Consider the following 19,251-nt stretch of genomic DNA (forward strand, 5'->3'; position numbering starts at 1 on the left):
GTCCTACAGGTGACTGCAGGTTCCTGCAGAGAAGACAGCATTAAAATTAGAGAAAGAAAGGCAACAAAACCTCCCAAACCCAGGCTGAATTGCTCACACTTTAAAGGGAGAGCTGCTGCCACACGGATGAAGTCATCAGCTATTCCTGCTTGTGTCAGCACCTCCCCATTTTGTATTGCTGATTAGATAGGAAAAGTATGTAGCCTTTAGAGAAAGGAGGAACTGTTCAGTTCTTGCCTCTCAAAACATCACCTGTTGGGTGTCTAGTGTTTCTCATCTGGCCCAGGGATAATTACAGCAAGGACAAAAGCCCCACATTCCAACTCTAATTATTTCAGCCTTCTGACTTGGGTTCTAAATGTCTGTTTTCCAAACCTATTAAAGCTTAGCAGAAGTAGTTAGTCAGGACAGCACAATTAATCTTCCAGTGTGGTCTTCCCCCCTCTGTTTGTTAGAGGGGGGGAAAAAACAAAACACCAAACCACAAACAGACCCACAAGGAGGGCTGGGGGATGCCAAGAACCTGTTTATTTCCTTGGTGCTATCTTTCTGCCCTCCACCTAGTTCACTACAAAGTGCTTTGAGCAGAGGCTCACTGGGCTGGATTCCTCTTTTAGCAAAGGAGTGCAGGGAGAAGCTGCTGCAGATCTCCCTGTCTGCATCCTGCCTGCCTGCACCATCTCCAGTGGGATCCCTGGCACAGCCTGCCCTTGCCCCTTCATCTCTTCTCAAAAGAGCAGGCAGCCCTGCTGCTCTCACTTACAGCTCCATTCTGTAGCCCTGTTCTAATCACATGTCTCTGGCTCAAAAACGAGCAGGCCTGATAGGAGGGAGTTGCTGCATCACAGCTAAAATAAAGCTACTGCTCTCAGTCAGTGGTTACCTGGGGCTGCGTCCCAGGCAAGAAAAGAGCGTGGCTTCGTCCCATCAGCCGGGACACAACGCACACCCAGCTGCAGGGCTCAGTCACTGGCCAGAGCACAAACAGAACCCACATTTACACCCACAGCTGACACCGTGGCCCTCGCTCTCTGCCCCTTCCCAGCTCTCCTCTCTGCTCTTAGCTGTATGAAACCCAGCAAATTACACCGAGCTCTTTCCACCCACTTCGTCTATGGCTATAGCTGCTGCATCATCTCCAGTGCTGCTTCCCTGCTGCAGTGCTAATGTTCCTTGACAGGTTTCTGCCTACAAGCAACGACACCGAGAGCTCCCCCTCCACCCTGCCCTGCTGAGACCTCACCTGGAATACTGCATCACCTTCTGGGCTCCCCAGATCAGGAGGGACAGGGATCTGCTGGAGAGAGTCCAGGGGAGGTCTGTGAGGATGATGAAGGGACTGGAACCTGTGCCCTGTGAGGAGAGGCTGAGGGCCCTGGGGCTGTTTAGGCTGGAGAAAACTGAGAGGGGATTTAATCAATGTTTATCAATTTCTGAGGGCTGGGGGGCAAGAGGGAGGGCACAGGCTCTGCTCACTTGCACCCTGGGACAGGACAAAGGGCAATGGATAGAAGCTCCAGCACAGGAGGTTCCACCTCAACATGAGGAGGAACTTCTTCCCTGGGAGGCTCACAGAGCGCTGGAACAGGCTGCCCAGAGAGGTTGTGGAGTCTCCTTCTCTGGAGCCTTTCAAGCCCTGTCTGGATGCGTTCCTGTGCTGGATTCTCTGCTCCTGCTCTGGCAAGGGGGTTGGCCTCGATGCTCTCCGGAGGTCCCTTCCCACCGCTCACACCCTGTGATGCTGTCAGATTGGCTCTCAGGGCGCGGAGGAGCGGCGCTGGGCCAGGGCCGTGCCGGGAGGTGGCACCAGACGGCTTCGCTTCTCCACGCCGCCTGGGGCAGGCAGGCGCTGGCAGCCAGGCACAGCCCCCGACCCCCGCCCCGCGTTTGTCGGGGGGCGCGCCCTGGTTCCTAGGCTTGTTTCCCCCCTCCCCCCATCCCTTTCTTCCTCTTCCAACAGTAGGCAGGAATGGCTCAGACGGCAGCGACTGGAGGAAACTCTGCCTGTGCTGTAAGCTGAGCCAGCCCCTGCAGGGCAGATGAAGCGTGGCGGAGAAGGGCAATCTCTAATCCATTTTGGACGTGAGGGATGCAGTTAGTGTGGACACGGCTAGAACCTCTGTTAAATGTTGTGTCCTGGATGCCTGCGAAAGGATCTGCAGGTTTTAACACCTTGGGAATGGCACAGAGCTCCTGGCGTGGCTGGTGAGCTGAAATCCATCCCTTTGTCAGGCAGAAACTGTACTCCGAGCAGGGCTGGCCAGGGGGTCTGGGGGAAGATAGCCCTCACTGAGCACAGACAGCTACCCTTCCCATCCTCTATGAAGAGACTTACAGACTAGGATAGACACCAAGCACCACAGGATAGCTCTGATACAGCCAAGAGAGGGGAACAGGGCAAAAAACAAAGTAATCCACCATAGATGAAGGCTGAGCAACCAACATCATTTACCTGGACCTGAGCAGAGCCTTTGACACTGTCCCACACCACATCCTGGTCTCCAGGCTGGTGCAGGATGGCTTCCATGGATGGACCATTCAGTGGATACAGAACTGGCTTGATGGCCACACCCAAAGGGTGGCTGTCAATGGTCCATGTCCAAGGGGAAGCCAGGGACAAGCAGAGTCCCTCAGGGATCAGCACTGGGACCAGGCTTGCTTAACATCTTTGTTGGTGCCATGGACAGTGGCACTGAGTGCACCCTTTGCTGATGACACTAAGCTGTGTGGTGCAGCAGACAGCTGGAGGGAAGGGATCCTTGAGGTCCCTTCCAACCCTAACAATTCTATGATTCTATATCAGAAGTTGTTAAGCAGCTCCTGGCAGCACAGCCCTTGGCTGAGATGCCCAAGGACCGGTTAACTCCTGCAGCTCAGCCCCCTTGCAGTCTGATCACTGCGTAAGCCTCTTGCTTCACCTCATAACCAGAGCACTAGTATCCTTCCCTTGGCCCTCCTCAGTCTCTCCTCCCTGTTCCCTGCTGTGAAACTTGTGCAGCACACCACAGGCACTTCCCCAGGCTTCTCAGCTGCTTCTCCTCAGCTGTGCACGGATAGGGTTCTGCCCTGTTTCCAAGCCACCACATATAATAACTTTCTGTGCAAGAGAGGGCTTCGAGGTCTCATTACACGTGCTGTTATTCCTGGTGACAGCTACAGCAGAAACAGAAGACCCCAGGAGCCACTTCCCCCGGGACTCTGAGCCCCCCCTGAATCTCCCCGGCTCTGGGGGAGCGGCAGTGAGCACTGCTACAGGCAGACACCGAGCAGGCACTCCGTGTTTCACTAACAAGTCCCCACAGGCTTCGGGACGTGCCACAGCTGCGGGTGAGAACAGCTCTCCTCCCTCTCCTGCTCGTCCCAGCCGGCAGTCTTCTCGGCTGCTCCCGTGTGCCGCCCGGACCACCAAGACCCTCCTCGAACGTTCAGTTCCTAGCACTTCTTATTCAGCGTTTCTGGTACCCGCTGCCAATTTCTGCCCCCGTGGACCGGCTCCTATCCCTCTCTCTTCCATTGTCTGCTCACTGGTTGATTCTCCCTCCAGGCTCATTCCCCTTTCAGGCCTAACCACTAGTCATTTATTCCTGAACTGACTGCAAATTCTCTGCTGCCCACAGTTCCTCTCTCCACAGCTCCAATAGCCTCAACACAGCGTGCACTCCCCTCCACCTCTCTCGTTCACCTCCTGCTCTCATTTCATCACACTGCTTTACCCTGAGCTCCTCAGAAGCACACATCCTTAATGGTTCCAAAGCCCCCACTAATCTTTCCCTGACCATTGGATTACTTTCTTTTCTTCACACTGATAATGTAATCTTTGCTCAGAAGGAATATCTCTACCCAGCCCTATACTTCTACTCTCATTTCTCTCTAACCCAGGAAGGTGATTTTCATAGAATCATAGAATTGTCAGGGCTGGAAGGGACCTCAAGGATCAGTCAGTTCCAACCCCCCCTGCCATGGCCAGGGACACCTCACACTACAGCAGGTTGCTCACAGCCACATCCAGCCTGGCTGCAAAAACCTCCAGGGATGAGGCTTCCACCACCTCCCTGGGCAACCTGTGCCAGTCTCTCACCACCCTCATGGGGAACAACTTCTTCCTAACATCCAATCTGAATCTCCCCATTTCTAGTTTTGCTCCATTCCCCCCAAGTCCTATCACTCCCTGACACCCTTAAAAGTCCCTCCCCAGCTTTCTTGTAGCCCCCTTCAGATACTGGAAGACCACAAGAAGGTCTCCTGGGAGCCTTCTCTTCTCCAGACTGAACAGCCCCAAGTCCCTCTGTCTGTCTCCAGAGCAGAGCAGCTCCAGCCCTCTGCTCATCTTGGTGGCCCTTCTCTGGACACGTTTTACCATAAGCTTCTCTAGAAGTCACCTGTTCCCACTTCAGCAATTGCTCCTCTTCTCAGGAATTACCACCTCTAAATGGCTCAAGGGTGAAAGCAGTGAAGTGTCTTACACTTCTTCCCTTGTTTTCAGCCCTTTGAGGTGTTTGCACCATGAGTGACCACTATTTCTTCATCTCTTTCCTTCCATCACTTTTTGAGTGTCCAACAATAAACACAATAACATGAGGGGATATACTAACAAATAAGGGGGATGCCTGTTGGGTCATAATGCATAATTTGGGAATAAACACTGCAAAGTGGGCATTGGCTGTGCATATGATAGTGTCAGGATGAATCACAGAAACATTCAGGGTGGAAAAGACCCTCAGGATCACCAAGTCCAACCCAGAGCCCTACTCTACAAGGGTCACCCCTAAACCATAGCCCCAAGCACCACATCTAAACCACCTTTAAACACATCCAGGGTTGGGGGCTCCACCACCTCCCTGGGCAGCACATTCCAATCCCTGAGCACTCTTGCCATGAAAAAATGTTTCCTGTTGTCCAGTCTAAAGCTACCCAGTGGCAGCTTGAGGCCAGTCCCTCATTCTGCCACTAATTACCTGTAAGAAGAGACCAGCGGCAGCCTCTCCACAAGGTCCTTCTAGGTATTGGTAGACAGCCATGAGGTTTCCCCTCAGCCTCCTCTGTTTCACTCTAACCATCCCCAGCTCCTTCAGTCTCTCTTCATCAGATTTATTCTCCAGGCCCTTCACAGCTCCCTTGCCCTCCTCTGCCCTGGCTCCAGCACCTCCACATCTCTCTTGGATTGAGGTGCCCCAAACTGGACACAGCACTCCAGGTGTGGCCTCCACAGAGCTGAGTCCCAGGGGACAATCCCCTCCCTGCTCCTGCTGGACACAGCATTGCTGATCCCAGCCAGGATGCCTTTGGCTTTCTTGGCCACCTGGGCACACTGCTGGCTCCTCTTCAGCTGCTTGACCATCAGCACCCCCAGGTCCCTTTCTGCCAGCAGCTCTCCAGCCACACTGCTCCAAACCTCTTTGGGGTTGTTGTGACCCAAGTGCAGGATGATACAACTTGTCCCTGTTTCAACTAACTTTCAAACTTTACAACTTCTTTTCAACATGCACTTAAAGCTTGCCATCTAGAACAGCTTTGCAGTTTTCCCCTTGAAATGGCAAATGCTAGGAGCAAGACACCAAATCATCACAATACAGGCAGGTAGATTGTGTTCCAGTCGGCCACACAAGCACTCAGTCCCAAGCTTTCATCCTAGATGCCATGTCTGATTTCAGAATATGAACTATCACCATGATTTCAGTGTGTTTAAGTTTTAGCAATTCAATCATGCATTTTATTAACTTGTCAAATTTAACCATCTTGAAATATTTCATAAGGATGTTACCCTTTTCTGTTCTTTAAGCTGTTGTCTCCCTTGGTAGTCTCTTTGGTTTCACAGCTGGCAGGCACCTTGGAAGCTCATCCAGTCCAACCCCCCTGCCAGAGCAGGAGCACCTAGAGCAGGTCACACAGGAACACATCCAGGAGGGTCTTCAATATCTCCAGAGAGGGAGACTCCACAACCCCCCTGGGCAGCCTCTTCCAGGCCTCTGTCACCCTCACAGGGAAAAAATTCTTCCTCCTGTTTCCATGGAACTTCCAAAGCCTCAGCTTCCACCACTGCCCCTTGTGCTGGCATTGGGCATCACCCAGCAGAGCCTGGCTCCAGCCTCTGGGCACTCACCCTGCACATCTTTATCAACAGCAATGAGGTCACCTCTTAGGCTGCTCCTCTCCAAGCTAGAGAGTCCTCAGCTCCCTCAGGCTCTCCTCCTAAGGAAGATCTTCCCCTGCCTTCATCATCTTTGTGGCTCTGTGCTGCACTCTTTCAAGCAGTTCCCTGAGGTCCTTCCTGAACTGAGGAGCCCAGAACTGGACACAGTACTCCAGATGCAGCCTCACCAAGGCAGAGTAGAGGGGGAGGAGAACCTCTCTCAACCTACTCACCACAGCCCTTCTAATCCACCCCAGGATGCCATTGGCCTTCTTGGCCACCAGAGCACATTGCTGGCTCATGATCAACTTCTCATCCACCAGGACCCCCAGGTCCTTTTCCCCTTCACTGCTCTCCAGCAGCTCAGTCCCCAACCTGTACTGCTTCATGGGGCTGTTCTTTCCCAGGTGCCAGACTCTACCCTTGCCCCTGTTGAACTTGATTCAGTTTCTCCCTGCCCAGTCCTCCAGCCTGGCTAAGTCTCCCTGAATGGCAGCACAACCTTTCATGCACACTGACTTGACCTCTTCCACGTGCTTCCCTCTCCTCTGCTTACAGTCACCGAACTGCCACTGCCATTGAGGGATTGCTGTTTGTGTTTGGTTTGGACACTTACAGATGATTGCTACTAATAACCAGTACTACATTCCTGAAATATCTGCCTGATTCCTTCCTTTCACACAAGGCAACTTTGTTATGGCCCATCACATGCAACAGGGTAGGCCCTAGGAATACTGTGGTGCAGGAGAAAAACAACCCCCAGATGAACAGATGGCTCAGACAAAGCACTGCAAAAAGCCATCACACCAAATTCTGCATGCATCAACTACTGCAGTTCAGTGAAGGCCAAGTTTCTCAGTCAGCTCTCTGGGAAGATCCATCAGCCCTAGCTATGATCCTTTGGGGACACAGTTTTGTGCCCACTGCAGCTCACTGCTGTGTGCATCACCTGTGTGAGGTTAGACTGAAAGGGGAACAGCTTAACCAAGAGGCACACAGTGAGAACTGAGAGGGCTAAGTGATTTGTGCCCTAAGTGATTGGCTCTTCACAAAGTCAAAACAATCCTTCAGAGACAGAGGTCTGTCAGTTAAGAAAACCCCAAACTACACAAGAGCCCTGAAGGGTTGTGAAATGTAATGTAAGCAGCACCAAGACACAAGCTGACAGTGAGCCAGGCACCACTGGATTTGGGTTCCAGTTATTCATTTGCCTCTTTGTAGTTAGAAACACATAAAGACAGGAACTGAATTGTCTCTGGTGTGAACCAAAATCTGTCTTACCAATGTTTGAAACTTGTAAGGAGACAGCTCTTTAGAGGTCACAGAATCACAGAATTGTCAGGAAGGGACCTCAAGGATCAGCCAGCTCCAACCCCCCTGCCATGGGCAGGGACACCTCACACTGGGTCAAGTCGCCCACAGCCACACCCAACACCATCTAATCAACTAAACCATGGCACCAAGTGCCACATCCAGGCTCCTCTTAAACACCTCCAGTGATGGTGACTCCCTGGGCACCACATTCCAATGGCCAATCTCTCTTTCTGGAAAGAATGTCTTCCTAACATCCAGCCTAAACCTCCCCTGGCACAGCTTGAGACTGTGTCCTCTTGTTCTGGTGCTGCTTGCCTGGGAGAAGAGACCAACCCCCACCTGGCTACAACCTCCTTTCAGGGAGTTGTAGAGAGCAAGAAGGTCTCCCCTGAGCTTCCTCTTCTCCAGGCTGAGCAACCCCAGCTCCCTCAGCCTCTCCTCACAGGGCTGTGCTCCAGACCCCTCCCCAGTCTCATTGCCCTTCTCTGGACACCTTCCAGCATCTCAACATCTTTCATAACCTGAGGAGCCCAGAACTGGACACAGGACTCAAGGTGTGACCTAACCAGTGCTGAGCACAGGGGCAGAATGACTTCCCTGCTTTATAGCCTGCCTTACAGCATCTGCCCTCTCCTCACTTCTCTCCCAAGCACTGTGAGGTTTGCCAGCATGATTTTTTCTCTACCTTCTTATACCTCACTGTGTAACATTTTGACTCCATGTCTCAGCTGTATCTCAACTCCTGAACAGGTTGCTCTACGGCATGCTCACCCAGTTCACTGTTCAGATCTGGCCCTAGAGAGTACCTCTTTGGGCAGAAAAAGAGGTAGCCTAGCTGCTCAGTAGATGGTTTCAAAGCTATGCTAACTGAACTCCACCACAAACAGCAAGGAGTAGCAAGACAAGCCAAGTCATCCCTTTGCACCCTCATACAGCACCAACAGATCATCTTACAGAGCAAGATTGTGAATTGGGGCAGAAAACTTTCTCATCATGCTTCTGAAATCATCAGCATGGGTCCTGAATCCAGTCCCATCCCCACTGCCATTCTTCTCCCACAACTGCCAGCTGGAGACAGAGGGCAGCTCTGCATTCATTTCTCATACTATTAAGATGAAATACTTGACAAATCAAGCCAATTTCTTTCTGTAAGTTTGGGACTTTTTTCCTTTTCACAGAATCACAGGATGTTAGGGCTTGGAAGGGACCTGGAAAGATCTTCCAGTCCAACCCCCCTGCCAGAGTAGCATCACCTAGAGCAGATCACACAGGGACACAGCCAGGTGGGTTTGGAATATCTTCAGAGAAGGAGACTCCACAACCACCCTGGGCAGCCTCTTCCAGTGCTCTGTCACCCTCACAGGGAAAAAGTTTCTCCTCAGGATCATGTGGAGCCTCTTATGCTCCAGCTGGCATCTGCTGCCCCTTGTCCTAGCACAAGATATCACCAAGCAGAGCCTGGCTCCATGCTCCTGACACTCATTCTGCACATATTTATGAATATGAATGAGGTCACCTCTCAGTCTCCTCCAAGCTGAAGTGCCCCAGCTCCCTCAGCCCTCCCTCCTAAGGATGTTCCTCTCCCTTAATCATCTCTGTGGCTCTGCACTGGACTCTTTCAAGCATCTCCCTGAGGTCCTTCCTGAACGGAGGGGCTCAGAACTGGACACAATACTCCAGATGTGGCCTCAGCAGGGCAGAGCAGAGAGGGAGGAGAACCCCTCTCAACCTACTAACCACAGCCCTTCTAATCCACCCCAGAATGGCATTGGCCTTCTTGGCCACAAGAGCACATTGCTGGCTCATGGCTATCCTTCTGTCCAATGGGACAGCACAGTGCCTTTCACCTATACTGCTCTCCAACAGCTCAGTCCCCAACCTACACTGGTCCATGGGGATGTTCTTTCCCAGATGCAAGACTCTGCACTCCTCCATCAGCTGGATGAATGAACTTTGCTGCAAGAAATAATACTAGTTTCTCTGTCAAGCCAAACTAGTTTGGAGAAACTGCATAGTTATTTTTGGTCAAATGGTAGCAGAGTTCAGGAATGGACTCTAGGACTGATCTTGAAGGCTAATACCTCCTGATACATCCAGCTGTTTCCCAAAGCTCTCTCATGTTTACATGCAAGACTTCAGGCCCTTGCCCTTGGGAAAAAAAAACAAGAAGGAGTTTTAACTACCAAATTCAGTAGCACAGCACACAGGATAACAATGAGCAGGTCCAGAGGAGGGCCACAAAGATGATCAGAGGGCTGGAGCGCCTCTCCTGTGAAGACAGGCTGAAAAAAGTGGGACTGTTCAGCCTGGAGAAGAGAAGGGTCTGGGGAGACCTTGTGGCTGTATTTCAATACCTGAAGGGGAGAGGAAGGATTGCTCAGAACAGATTGTAGGGATAGGATGAGAGGAAGTGGTTTTAAACTGAATGGGGTAGGTTAGGCTGGACATAAGGAGGAAGTTCTTCACAATGAGAGTGATAAAATATTGGAACAGGCTGCCCAGGGATGTGGGTAAGACCTGGTCCCTGGTGACATTCAAGCTCGGACTTGATGCGGCCCTGGGCAGCCTGCTCAAGTTCACTGCGGGGGGGTTGGATAAGATGACCTTTGAGGGTCCCTTCCAACCCAGTGCAATCTGTGACTCTCTGATATTTCACGAGAAGTGAGATTGTGAGATTTGTATGCATCTCCCAGCACAACTCATAAGAAAGTAATCCAGTTAAACCACTGACTGCAGTGACTAGAGCACAACTAATGGTGACAACCTTACAGAGGAAAAGCTTTCCACGAGGTTAGTGCTGTAACACCAAGCACCACTGAGGGGAAAAAAATCACCAAGAGACCTCAAAGATCATCCAGTCCAACCTCTCCATGACAAAACCATGACACCAATGCCACATCCAATCCCCTCTTGAACACCTCCAGGGACGGTGACTCCACCACCTCCCTGGGCAGCACATTCCAATGACGAACGACTCTCTCAGTGAAGAACTTTCTCCTCACCTCCAGCCTAAACTTCCCCTGGCACAGCTTGAGACTGTGTCCTCTTGTTCTGGTGCTGGTTGCTTGAGAGAAGAGACCAACTCCCTCCTGGCTACAACCACCCTTCAGGTAGTTGTAGAGAGCAATGAGGTCACCCCTGAGCCTCCTCTTCTCCAGGCTAAGCAACCCCAGCTCCCTCAGCCTCTCCTCACAGGGCTGTGCTCAAGGCCTCTCCCCAGCCTGGTTGCCCTTCTCTGGACACATTCAAGTGTCTCAATGTCCTTCCTAAACTGAGGGGCCCAGAACCAGACACAGTACTCAAGGTGTGGCACTAGGTTTTACTAGGTTTTATCATCCTAGGCATGTGGGCTAAGGCAGCCTGAGTGGTTGGAGACAAAGAGAAGTATTGCCACAGGACAGCAGAGCACTGGCTTGAAAAGCACTAGCATGAAGAGTTTGAAAGGAAGAATCAACAGGGACAATGGTAGTACTGTGTCTGAGGATTGTTCTACTATTAGGGAGAGGTTTTACACTGAAAATGTCATGGAGCACAGGTGGGAATTTTAAAGGAAGGTTAGAAGGAAGTTAAGGTAAGAGATTTAATGTGAAAAGTTTAAAAAGAGAGGATTTAATCTGTATGGGCAAAGGGCAGTAAGATATTGCACTGTCATGAGCAATTTTAAGCATTTATGGGAGGATAGTGCAGAAAAGAGCAGGCAGATAGGCTAGCAGGGGTGCAGTGATGGGTGTGAGGATCATCCTCCAGCATCTGACAGCAGGAGAAGGAAGATATAATGGGACAGCACTGAGCAAGCCTAATAAACTTAGTTTAATAAAGCACAAGTGATAAAACAGGCAGAACAAGTATGTGACTGAAAAAGTGGAGTTGGGAGAAGAAACATGCAGAATGCTGGTGGAATGGAGTTCAAAGGGGATCAGGTAAGAGAAGCAGTAGATAGGTGCACCAAAAATACTGCAACAAGCCTCTTGGGATGTACTGGAGAATCAGTCAGTAGAAGGTTGCAGTGGTCTGTACACCTCTGAGCACAAAATCTGAGGGCTGGGGGTCAGGAGGGAAGGGTCAGGCTCTGCTCACTTGCTCCCTGGGATAGGACAAGGAGCAATGGATGTAAGCTGCAGCATAGGAGGCTCCACCTCAACACAAGGGGGAACTTCTCCACTGTGAGGGTCACAGAGCACTGGAACAGGCTGCCCAGAGAGGTTGTGGAGTCTCCTCCTCTGGAGACCCATCTGGATGCATTCCTCTGTGACCTGAGCTAGACTGTATGGTCCTGCTCTGGCTGGAGGGTTGGACTCGATGTTTTAGTCATCATGAGGTCTTGGGTGACAGATTGGACTTGATGATCCTTGAGGTCTCTTCCAACCTTATTGATTCTATGATTCTAATTTCATGGAAGTTCAGGTGAGACAGGCATAGGACGGGTGAAGTCTAGAGTGGAAGGAAGAGAACCTGTGTTTGAGAGACTGGCAGACAAATACAGTAATCTCAGCAGAGGCTTTGGGAAGAGTTTCCAAAGGTGCTGAACAAGGATAAGTGCAGAGTCCTGCAGCTGGGAAGGAATAATAAGTTGCACCAGTACAGGTTGGGAGGTGATCTGCTGGAAAGCAGCTCCATGGAGAAGGACCTGGGAGTGCTGGTGGGCAACAAGTTCTGCATGGGACAGCAATGTGCCCTGGGGGCCAAGAAGGCCAATGGGGTCCTGGGGTGCATTTAGAGGAGTGTGTCCAGCAGAGCCAGGGAGGTTCTCCTCCCCCTCTGCTCTGCCCTGCTGAGATCTCACCTGGAATACTGCATCCAGTTCTGGGCTCCCCAGTTCAGGAGGGACAGGGATCTGCTGGAGGGAGCCAAAGGGAGGGCTACCAGGATGCTGAAGGGACTGGAGCACTGCCTGGGGAGGAGAGGCTGAGAGCCCTGGGGCTGTTTAGTCTGGAGAGAGACTGAGAGGGATCTGATCAATGTCTATCAATATCTGAGGGCTGGGGGGCAAGAGAGAAGGCACAGGCTCTGCTCACTTGCACCCTAGGATAGGACAAGGGGCAATGGATAGAAACTCCAGCACAGGAGGTTCCACCTCAACATGAGGAGGAACTTCTTGACTGGGAGGGTCCCAGAGCCCTGGAGCAGGCTGCCCAGAGAGGTTGTGCAGTCTCCTTCTCTGGAGACTTTCCATCCTCATCTGGATGCATTCCTGTGTGACCTGCACTAGATTCTACGGCCCTGCTCTGGCAAGGGGATTGGACTCAATATCTCCAGAGGTCAGTTCCAACTTCTGACATCCTGTGAAGAGTGTGGCAGGGAGGTAACATATTCAGTGGAGAGCACACCTGCACCAGTGGGTGTAACAAAAGTTTGCAGCAAAGCTTGAAGCCCAGCAATAGTGAGGAAACAAACACTGGGCAAGAATTTGGATGTTGTCCTTCATTTCCTCAGCCAATAACAGGCTATTTTGTTCATGACATTATTGTCAAGCACTCGAAACTTGCCAGTGCAGAAAAGATTCTGGCTCAGATAAACTTGAATGCAGAACTTTATGAAAGTCAGATAATTTTATCCAATCTCTAGAAGAAATTACAACCCTTTACACAGGAACCAGCTTTGAAGTGCTCAACCCCAAAAGGCACTTAATTTCCTCAAGATTTTCCAGAAGCAATGATGGGAGTTCATTCTAAATTGAAAAATGAAGTGGTCTGGGGTTTTGCCTGGCCAAGGAAATCAAGATCATCCTCCCCAAACCCTGGTGGTAATTCTACCTCTAGAGTCAAGTCTCACTCTGTAATACTGAGTATATAAACGCCGATATCTGAAGGTTTAGGGACCCTTGTCCTTATGCCAGCTTAAAACATAGCTAATGAAATGAATTGTTTTTCTAAGCCTTAAGAATATCCTGAAGATTTATTATTATTATTGGTAATAAGAGAAAACTGCTGCCCTAAAAATGCATGCAAGCTATTAAGCTGTCCTCCACTGTGGCAGAGGAAAACATCCAGCACTACACTTAAACAGTTTGGGACTTTATCCCCAAAAACTCTCTAGCAGACAAGCTTATTGAGATGCAAACATCTGACAGTCAGCATTTTTGCATTGGGCCCTCAAGCCCAACCTCCCTCACCACAACATAACTGCTGTTAATCTGTAACAGGCTGCAGGGAATACAGACTTTTTGGCACTTAAAAAAAAAAAAGCCAAACTCAACTCCACCCCACCCCCCCCAAAAAAACCCCAACCCAAACCACCCAACAACAAACAACCCACCCCCCCAAACAACCAAAGCAAAAATGCCACAATGTTTTTTATAGACAATTGGAGCAAAAAAAAACCTACTAGTCCAACAGTAGGTGCAGCTAAAGCTTGGCAAGAGCACCTCCTAGACATAGGAAAGGTGGACAGATAAGATGTGAAGTGGGGTAAGCACATCCAGGCGTTGCTAGCTGCTCAGGGCTGTCACAGAGATGGGTCCAGGCAGCAGCTGGGGACACTTAAGAGAGAACTGAGGGTATCCTAAGAGCTAAAACACGGTGCAAGGCATCTTCATATACACTATGTGCTGTAAGTAGTGACTTTCTTTTTACCCATCTTTAGTCAGTTCTGCTGCTCACAGGGTGTAATAGTGAGGGGTAGAATAGAATAGAATAGAATAGAATAGAATAGAATAGAATAGAATAGAATAGAATAGACCAGACCAGACCAGACCAGACCAGACCAGACCAGACCAGACCAGGTTGGAAGAGACCTTATGGTATGGCCAGAGAGGAATGATTTCCTTTTCACAGAATCACAGGATGTTAGGGGTTGGAAGGGACCTGGAAAGAGCATCCAGTCCAACCCCCCTGCCAGAGCAGCATCACCTAGAGCAGATCACACAGGAACACATCCAGGTGGGTTTGGAATGTCTTCAGAGAAGGAGATTCCACAACCACCCTGGGCAGCCTCTTCCAGTGCTCTGTCACCCTCACAGGGAAAAAGTTTCTCCTCAGGATCATGTGGAGCCTCTTATGCTCCAGCTGGCATCTGCTGCCCCTTGTCCTAACACTGGATATCACCAAGCAGAGCCTGGCTCCATGCTCCTGACACTCATCTTTCAAGGAAGGGGAAAAATGGCAGAATGGGAAAAGACAGACAAGAACTCATAGGAATAAGAGCCTTATTTTTTTTTACATTGTGTTTTCTACCCAAAAAAAAAATATATAATAGTTTCCTAACTTAAAAACTCCACAGATAAAGAGTGCAGTTTGTGTGTGGTGGGTTGTTTTTTTCTTTCAGGAGAGTGCACAGTCAAAACTTTTGTTAGGTCAACTTTTGCTAAGCACTTGATTCACTGATTCTGTACTACCAAGCATTAAATAGAGTTAGTACAGAAATACCTTCCCACCATCTGTTTTTCTACCCATTGCAGCTTTCCAGCAGAACAAACTGGCCTGTTTGGTTTGGGATTTTTCCCCTGGCTTGAGTGATAAGAGGTTACATCTGCAACTGTGGGTCCCGATACCGTAACTTCCATGTACACAAACACTTAATCACTCCTGCAGAACCAACTTGCCACACCAAAACACCCACAAACCCTAAGCTCAAACCAGAGTAGAAGTCAGGTATGAGTTAAGTGAAAAGTCCAAGTAAATGAATGATCACCAGAAAGGCAGAGAAGGTTGGTAGGGTGAGATAGTGTCCACTGCTGTGGAAGAGAACTTGCTTGGACTAAGCCTGTTATGTGTACTGTAGGGTGCAGAGAGCTTAATGCCAGGTATCTGGGGCCCCACTTTGTTAAGTATTTTGAATCTATATCTGTAGCATCTATGTTGTTTTATCTGAGAAAACAAAAACCTGCCAAGTTTCTATTCTGTAGTCCTAATGAATTTTACTAACCAGGCAGACACATTCAGAGCTGCAGGAGAAAAGGGGATGACAAAGTCAGAAAGTGCTCACAGCTATTCAAGTCTAGGCTCTACGAATTTCCTCTGCCTCTGCCATCAGCTTGTATCCTGTCCTGAACATGCTGGAAAGGTAGCACTGATAGGCTCCTTCATTTCTCTCCACATAACCCTTATAAAGCAGGGTTAAGAAAGCTGCAAACCTGTTGAAAACTGTAATTTCCTAAAATACCCTAAAATTTCAGCCTGCTATAATACAGAATTAACCAGGTTGGAAATGACCTTTGATATCATCAAGTCCAACCTATCACCCAACACCATCTAATCAACTAAGTGCCTCATCCAGTCTTGTTTTTAAACACTTCCAGTGATGGTGACTCCCATCACCTCCCTGGGCAGCACATTCCAACGGCCAATCGCTCTTTCTGCGAAGAATTTCTTCCTAACCCTCCCCATGCACAGCTTGAGACTGTGTCCTCTTGTTCTGTCACAGGTTGCATGGGAGAGCGACCCCCACCTGGCTACAACCACCCTTGAAGTAATTGCAGATGGCAGCAAGGTCTCCCCTGAGCCTCCTCCTCTCGATAGTGAGTTCGACCAAACCAAACCCGGCAGTTTTCCGTGCAGATTTAGCCCCCTGATCACCCACACAAAGCGTTTGACGGACGCTGCGCACGCCCATCGCACTGCCTGCATCTGCGTTTTCCCCTATACACCAAGTATTAGGAACCCAGTTGGTTTTCCCCGTTCAATGCTGTGTCATTTACCAACGAGACACCTTTCGAGCCTTTGCTCGACTAGTGGAAACCCCTCGAATGCTTGTTTCTTGTAACATCACGAAAACTCAAGACTCTTCCCAACCTTCTGCCTGCGGACCAAACTCCACGAAGTAACCTCACTCTCCCCAGCAGAGGAGCGGACGAGAGGAAGTTATTATGCTGCGAGAGCAATTAACTTCAGGCTCTTCCCGCCGCGCACCGACCCCGTTAAACGGCGGAGCGAAAGCCGCGGCAGTCCCCGCGTTTTGAGGCCGAGAGTTCGCTTCTGCGCGGCGTTTCGCCGATGACAGCCGATGGGTGGCCGTGGCGGGCTTTACGCCCGGCTTCTTGCCTTCCCTCCGGTGACAGCCGCCGGCGGTACCGGGCACCACCCGGGAGCCAACCCCCCGGGCACCTGCCCCGCGGCTAGGCGGCCCCAGGCCAGGTGTGCCGGCAGGGCGCGGCGGGCTCCTCCGCTCCCTCCACCGGGGGCTGCCCAGCAGGTGCGAGGTGGGTTTGGCGCAGCCCCTGGCGAGGGCCACGGGGGAGGTGACACCAGACCGCCTCCTCCGGCCCCTCGCGGCTGGGCTCCGGCAGCCCCCGCCCGCCGCCCGTTAAAGCGGCCAGTGGAGAGGGAGCGCGGCGGCTGGCGACGTCCCGTCCCGCTCCGATCCTCAGGCGGCCGCGCTGCCACTCGTGGAGAGCGCAGGGGCCGCGCTCCCTCCCGTGCCGGCGCTACGCGAGGCAGGTGGCGGGACAGGGGACAGGTGACAAGCGCCCGCAGCAGGCCCGCACCCGGCGAGGTCAAGTCTCGGCGAGCAGCGCACCGGGCCGGGCCGGGCGGGGCCTCCCCGCCCTCAACCCCATTGTTGAGGCCATCTAGGCAGTTTCCGCCCTAGCTTCGGCTCTGGCCGCGCCGCGATGGGGAAAGGGGAGGGAGGGGGGAGCTCGGGAAGCTTCGGGGCCGCGCCGCTCCTTCCGGGACGGCGGGAGGCGGTGCCGCTCACCTGGTGCCGCTGGCACTGGGGAGCGCCCGAGCTGCGGCCCCGCCGGGCGGGAGGTGAGCGCCGGACGCCTGCACCCTGCGCGGAAGCTCTGTCCCGCGGCAGGCAAGCGGGCGTCGGGGGGATGGTACACGCTCCGGCCCCGGGGGCGAGGGACGCCGCTTCGTGGGCGTCCTGACCGCGGGCGGGCGTCGGCGATCGAGGGGTGGAGAACACGCCCGGGGAGGGGGGAGTGGAACCGCGCCGCGCCGAAGGGCGAGGTGAGCTGCGGCGGGCGCAGAGTGCGGCGCCGAGGCCGGGCGCATGGTGCGAGCCGCGGGAGCCTGGCGTGCGAGGGCGGACTGTGATGGGGGCTCGTTCCCGGGCGCCGGGAAGTTGCGACGCGACCAGGACGGGCAGTGCTACGGGACGATTCACATCTCCCCTTTTGTTTCTCTGCAGGGTGTTGGTGCTTCTCCGAGTCTCTCTCCCCGCCTCCGTCTCTCCCGCCCGCCCCACCGGGACTTCTCGCCGGGCGGCAGCATAGCCGCCTCAGGGCGGGTGGCGGCAGAGGGGCTGGTGTGGCGCTCTTACCGTCCAGTCCTCCGGGAACATGGCGACCGGCGGCTACCGTAGCGCCGGTGGCAGCACCACGGACTTTCTGGAAGAGTGGAAAGCCAAGCGGGAGAAGATGCGGGCGAAGCAGGCGCCGCCGGCCCCCGCGGGGGTGGCCACTGCAGGGGAGCCCAGGCCGGCGGCGGGCGCTTCCTCCGCCGAGCTGAACAACAACCTGCCCCCCGGAGGCCCGGCTGCCCCGCCCGACCGCGCGGCGCCCCCCGCCGGCGGGGCCGTCAACTGCGTCAGCCTCTCCAGCGCCGCCTTGGGCCGGGCCGCCCCCGCCAAGGAGCCTCCGCCGGCTCTGGCCGGAGGTCGCGGGGCAGAGCCTGCCCTCAAGCCCCCTCCTGCCGCCGCGCCGGGCTCCCCCGAGGGTGAAGAGAAGCTGGCCGCCAAAGGGAAAAACTCGGGTCCCAGTGCCAGGAAGGGGAAAGGGCAGATCGAGAAGAGGAAGCTGAGGGAGAAGAGGAGGTCGACAGGTGTGGTGAACATCCCGGCTGCCGAGGTGAGCCCGCTGGCCGAGGGGGGCGGGCGCCGCCGCACCTGAGTCACTGCCGGGGGCGCTGAGGAGAGAGCCGCGTGCGGCTGGGAGGCTCAGCCCGGGGGGGCGCAGCCGTGCGCATCGGCGCGCTGCTGCGGAGCGCTCCTGGCTGTGGCTGAGCGGCTCGCGTGGGCTGGCGGCGTGGGGGAAGTGTGCTCCCTGCGCCGCCTGGAGAAGCGCGAAGATTGGCGGGCGGTCCAGGGAGCTTGCAGGACGGCCTCCGAACGGGCAAGGTGCCGTTTGTTCTGTATAAGTTAGACCTGCCCTGACCTGCGACTTCTTTCTGTATCTTTTTGGTGGGAGAGGGTAAATTCTAGGCTTTTTGGACATCAAACTGAGACACGTGCCTGTTAAAGTATGATCAAAAACAATAGTAAGGCAAGAAAGCTGATTTATCAGCTCTGGGTAGATGTTAAGGTGTAAATATTATTCAGCTTAGAACCCAAAAGAATTTCCTGCGCTGGAAAAAATGCAGTGGTTTAAAAGGCATTTTTTCAAAGGCAGGGGAGGATATTTTTATCAGCCAGCACCACTGTCCTTTGTGGTTTGCTACTAGCATGAACGTCTGGCATTGATTTATAATGCTCCTAGAGGAATTTAGAAGAATGATAACTAAAGTCTTCAGCTTTTTCATTTTTCTTGTATTTTTTCTTTTTACTTAATAAGAAAGGCTCAGAAAACTTTGAATAAAGCTGGGGTTTAGTCTACAGTTTTGCACTGATGACCACCATCACTGTGAGAAGAACTTGTAGTTCTTTTGGTTAACGGCATGGATTGTTAACACCAGAGAGTAAGATGATTGTTTGCGAAGCAGCAGCAGATGAAAGTACGTTCGCCATGCTTGAAGTCACTAATCCTTTTTTGTGTGACGTCCTAGGCGCTTTCAATAGCAGAAGGTATTGGAAGGTGAGGAGTGAGTTTTAGGAACAGTAGAAACGTTTTAATTTTGCGGTGTTTTGTTTGGTTTTTTTCAGAATGATTACTTGCATAATCTTTTGTTTGAGGTGAAGTGTTTTGGCATAGCTCTTGAATATTCTCGCTT

General features: G+C 52.3%; 1 protein-coding gene across 1 annotated transcript in view; it reads left to right on the plus strand.

The window, feature by feature from the left end:
* Positions 1-17,349: 17,349 nt before the first annotated feature.
* Positions 17,350-19,251, plus strand: part of PAWR (pro-apoptotic WT1 regulator) — an 85,894-nt gene continuing 83,992 nt past the window's right edge. The window contains exons 1-2 of the mRNA XM_054173916.1: positions 17,350-17,380; positions 17,516-18,173. Of these exons, the coding sequence (XP_054029891.1) occupies positions 17,667-18,173 (507 nt within the window). The 5' untranslated portion in view covers positions 17,350-17,380; positions 17,516-17,666. The remainder of the gene's footprint in view (positions 17,381-17,515; positions 18,174-19,251) is intronic.

The sequence above is a fragment of the Dryobates pubescens genome, chromosome 27, assembly GCF_014839835.1.
Source record: "Dryobates pubescens isolate bDryPub1 chromosome 27, bDryPub1.pri, whole genome shotgun sequence".
Classification (NCBI taxonomy): Eukaryota; Metazoa; Chordata; class Aves; order Piciformes; family Picidae; genus Dryobates; species Dryobates pubescens.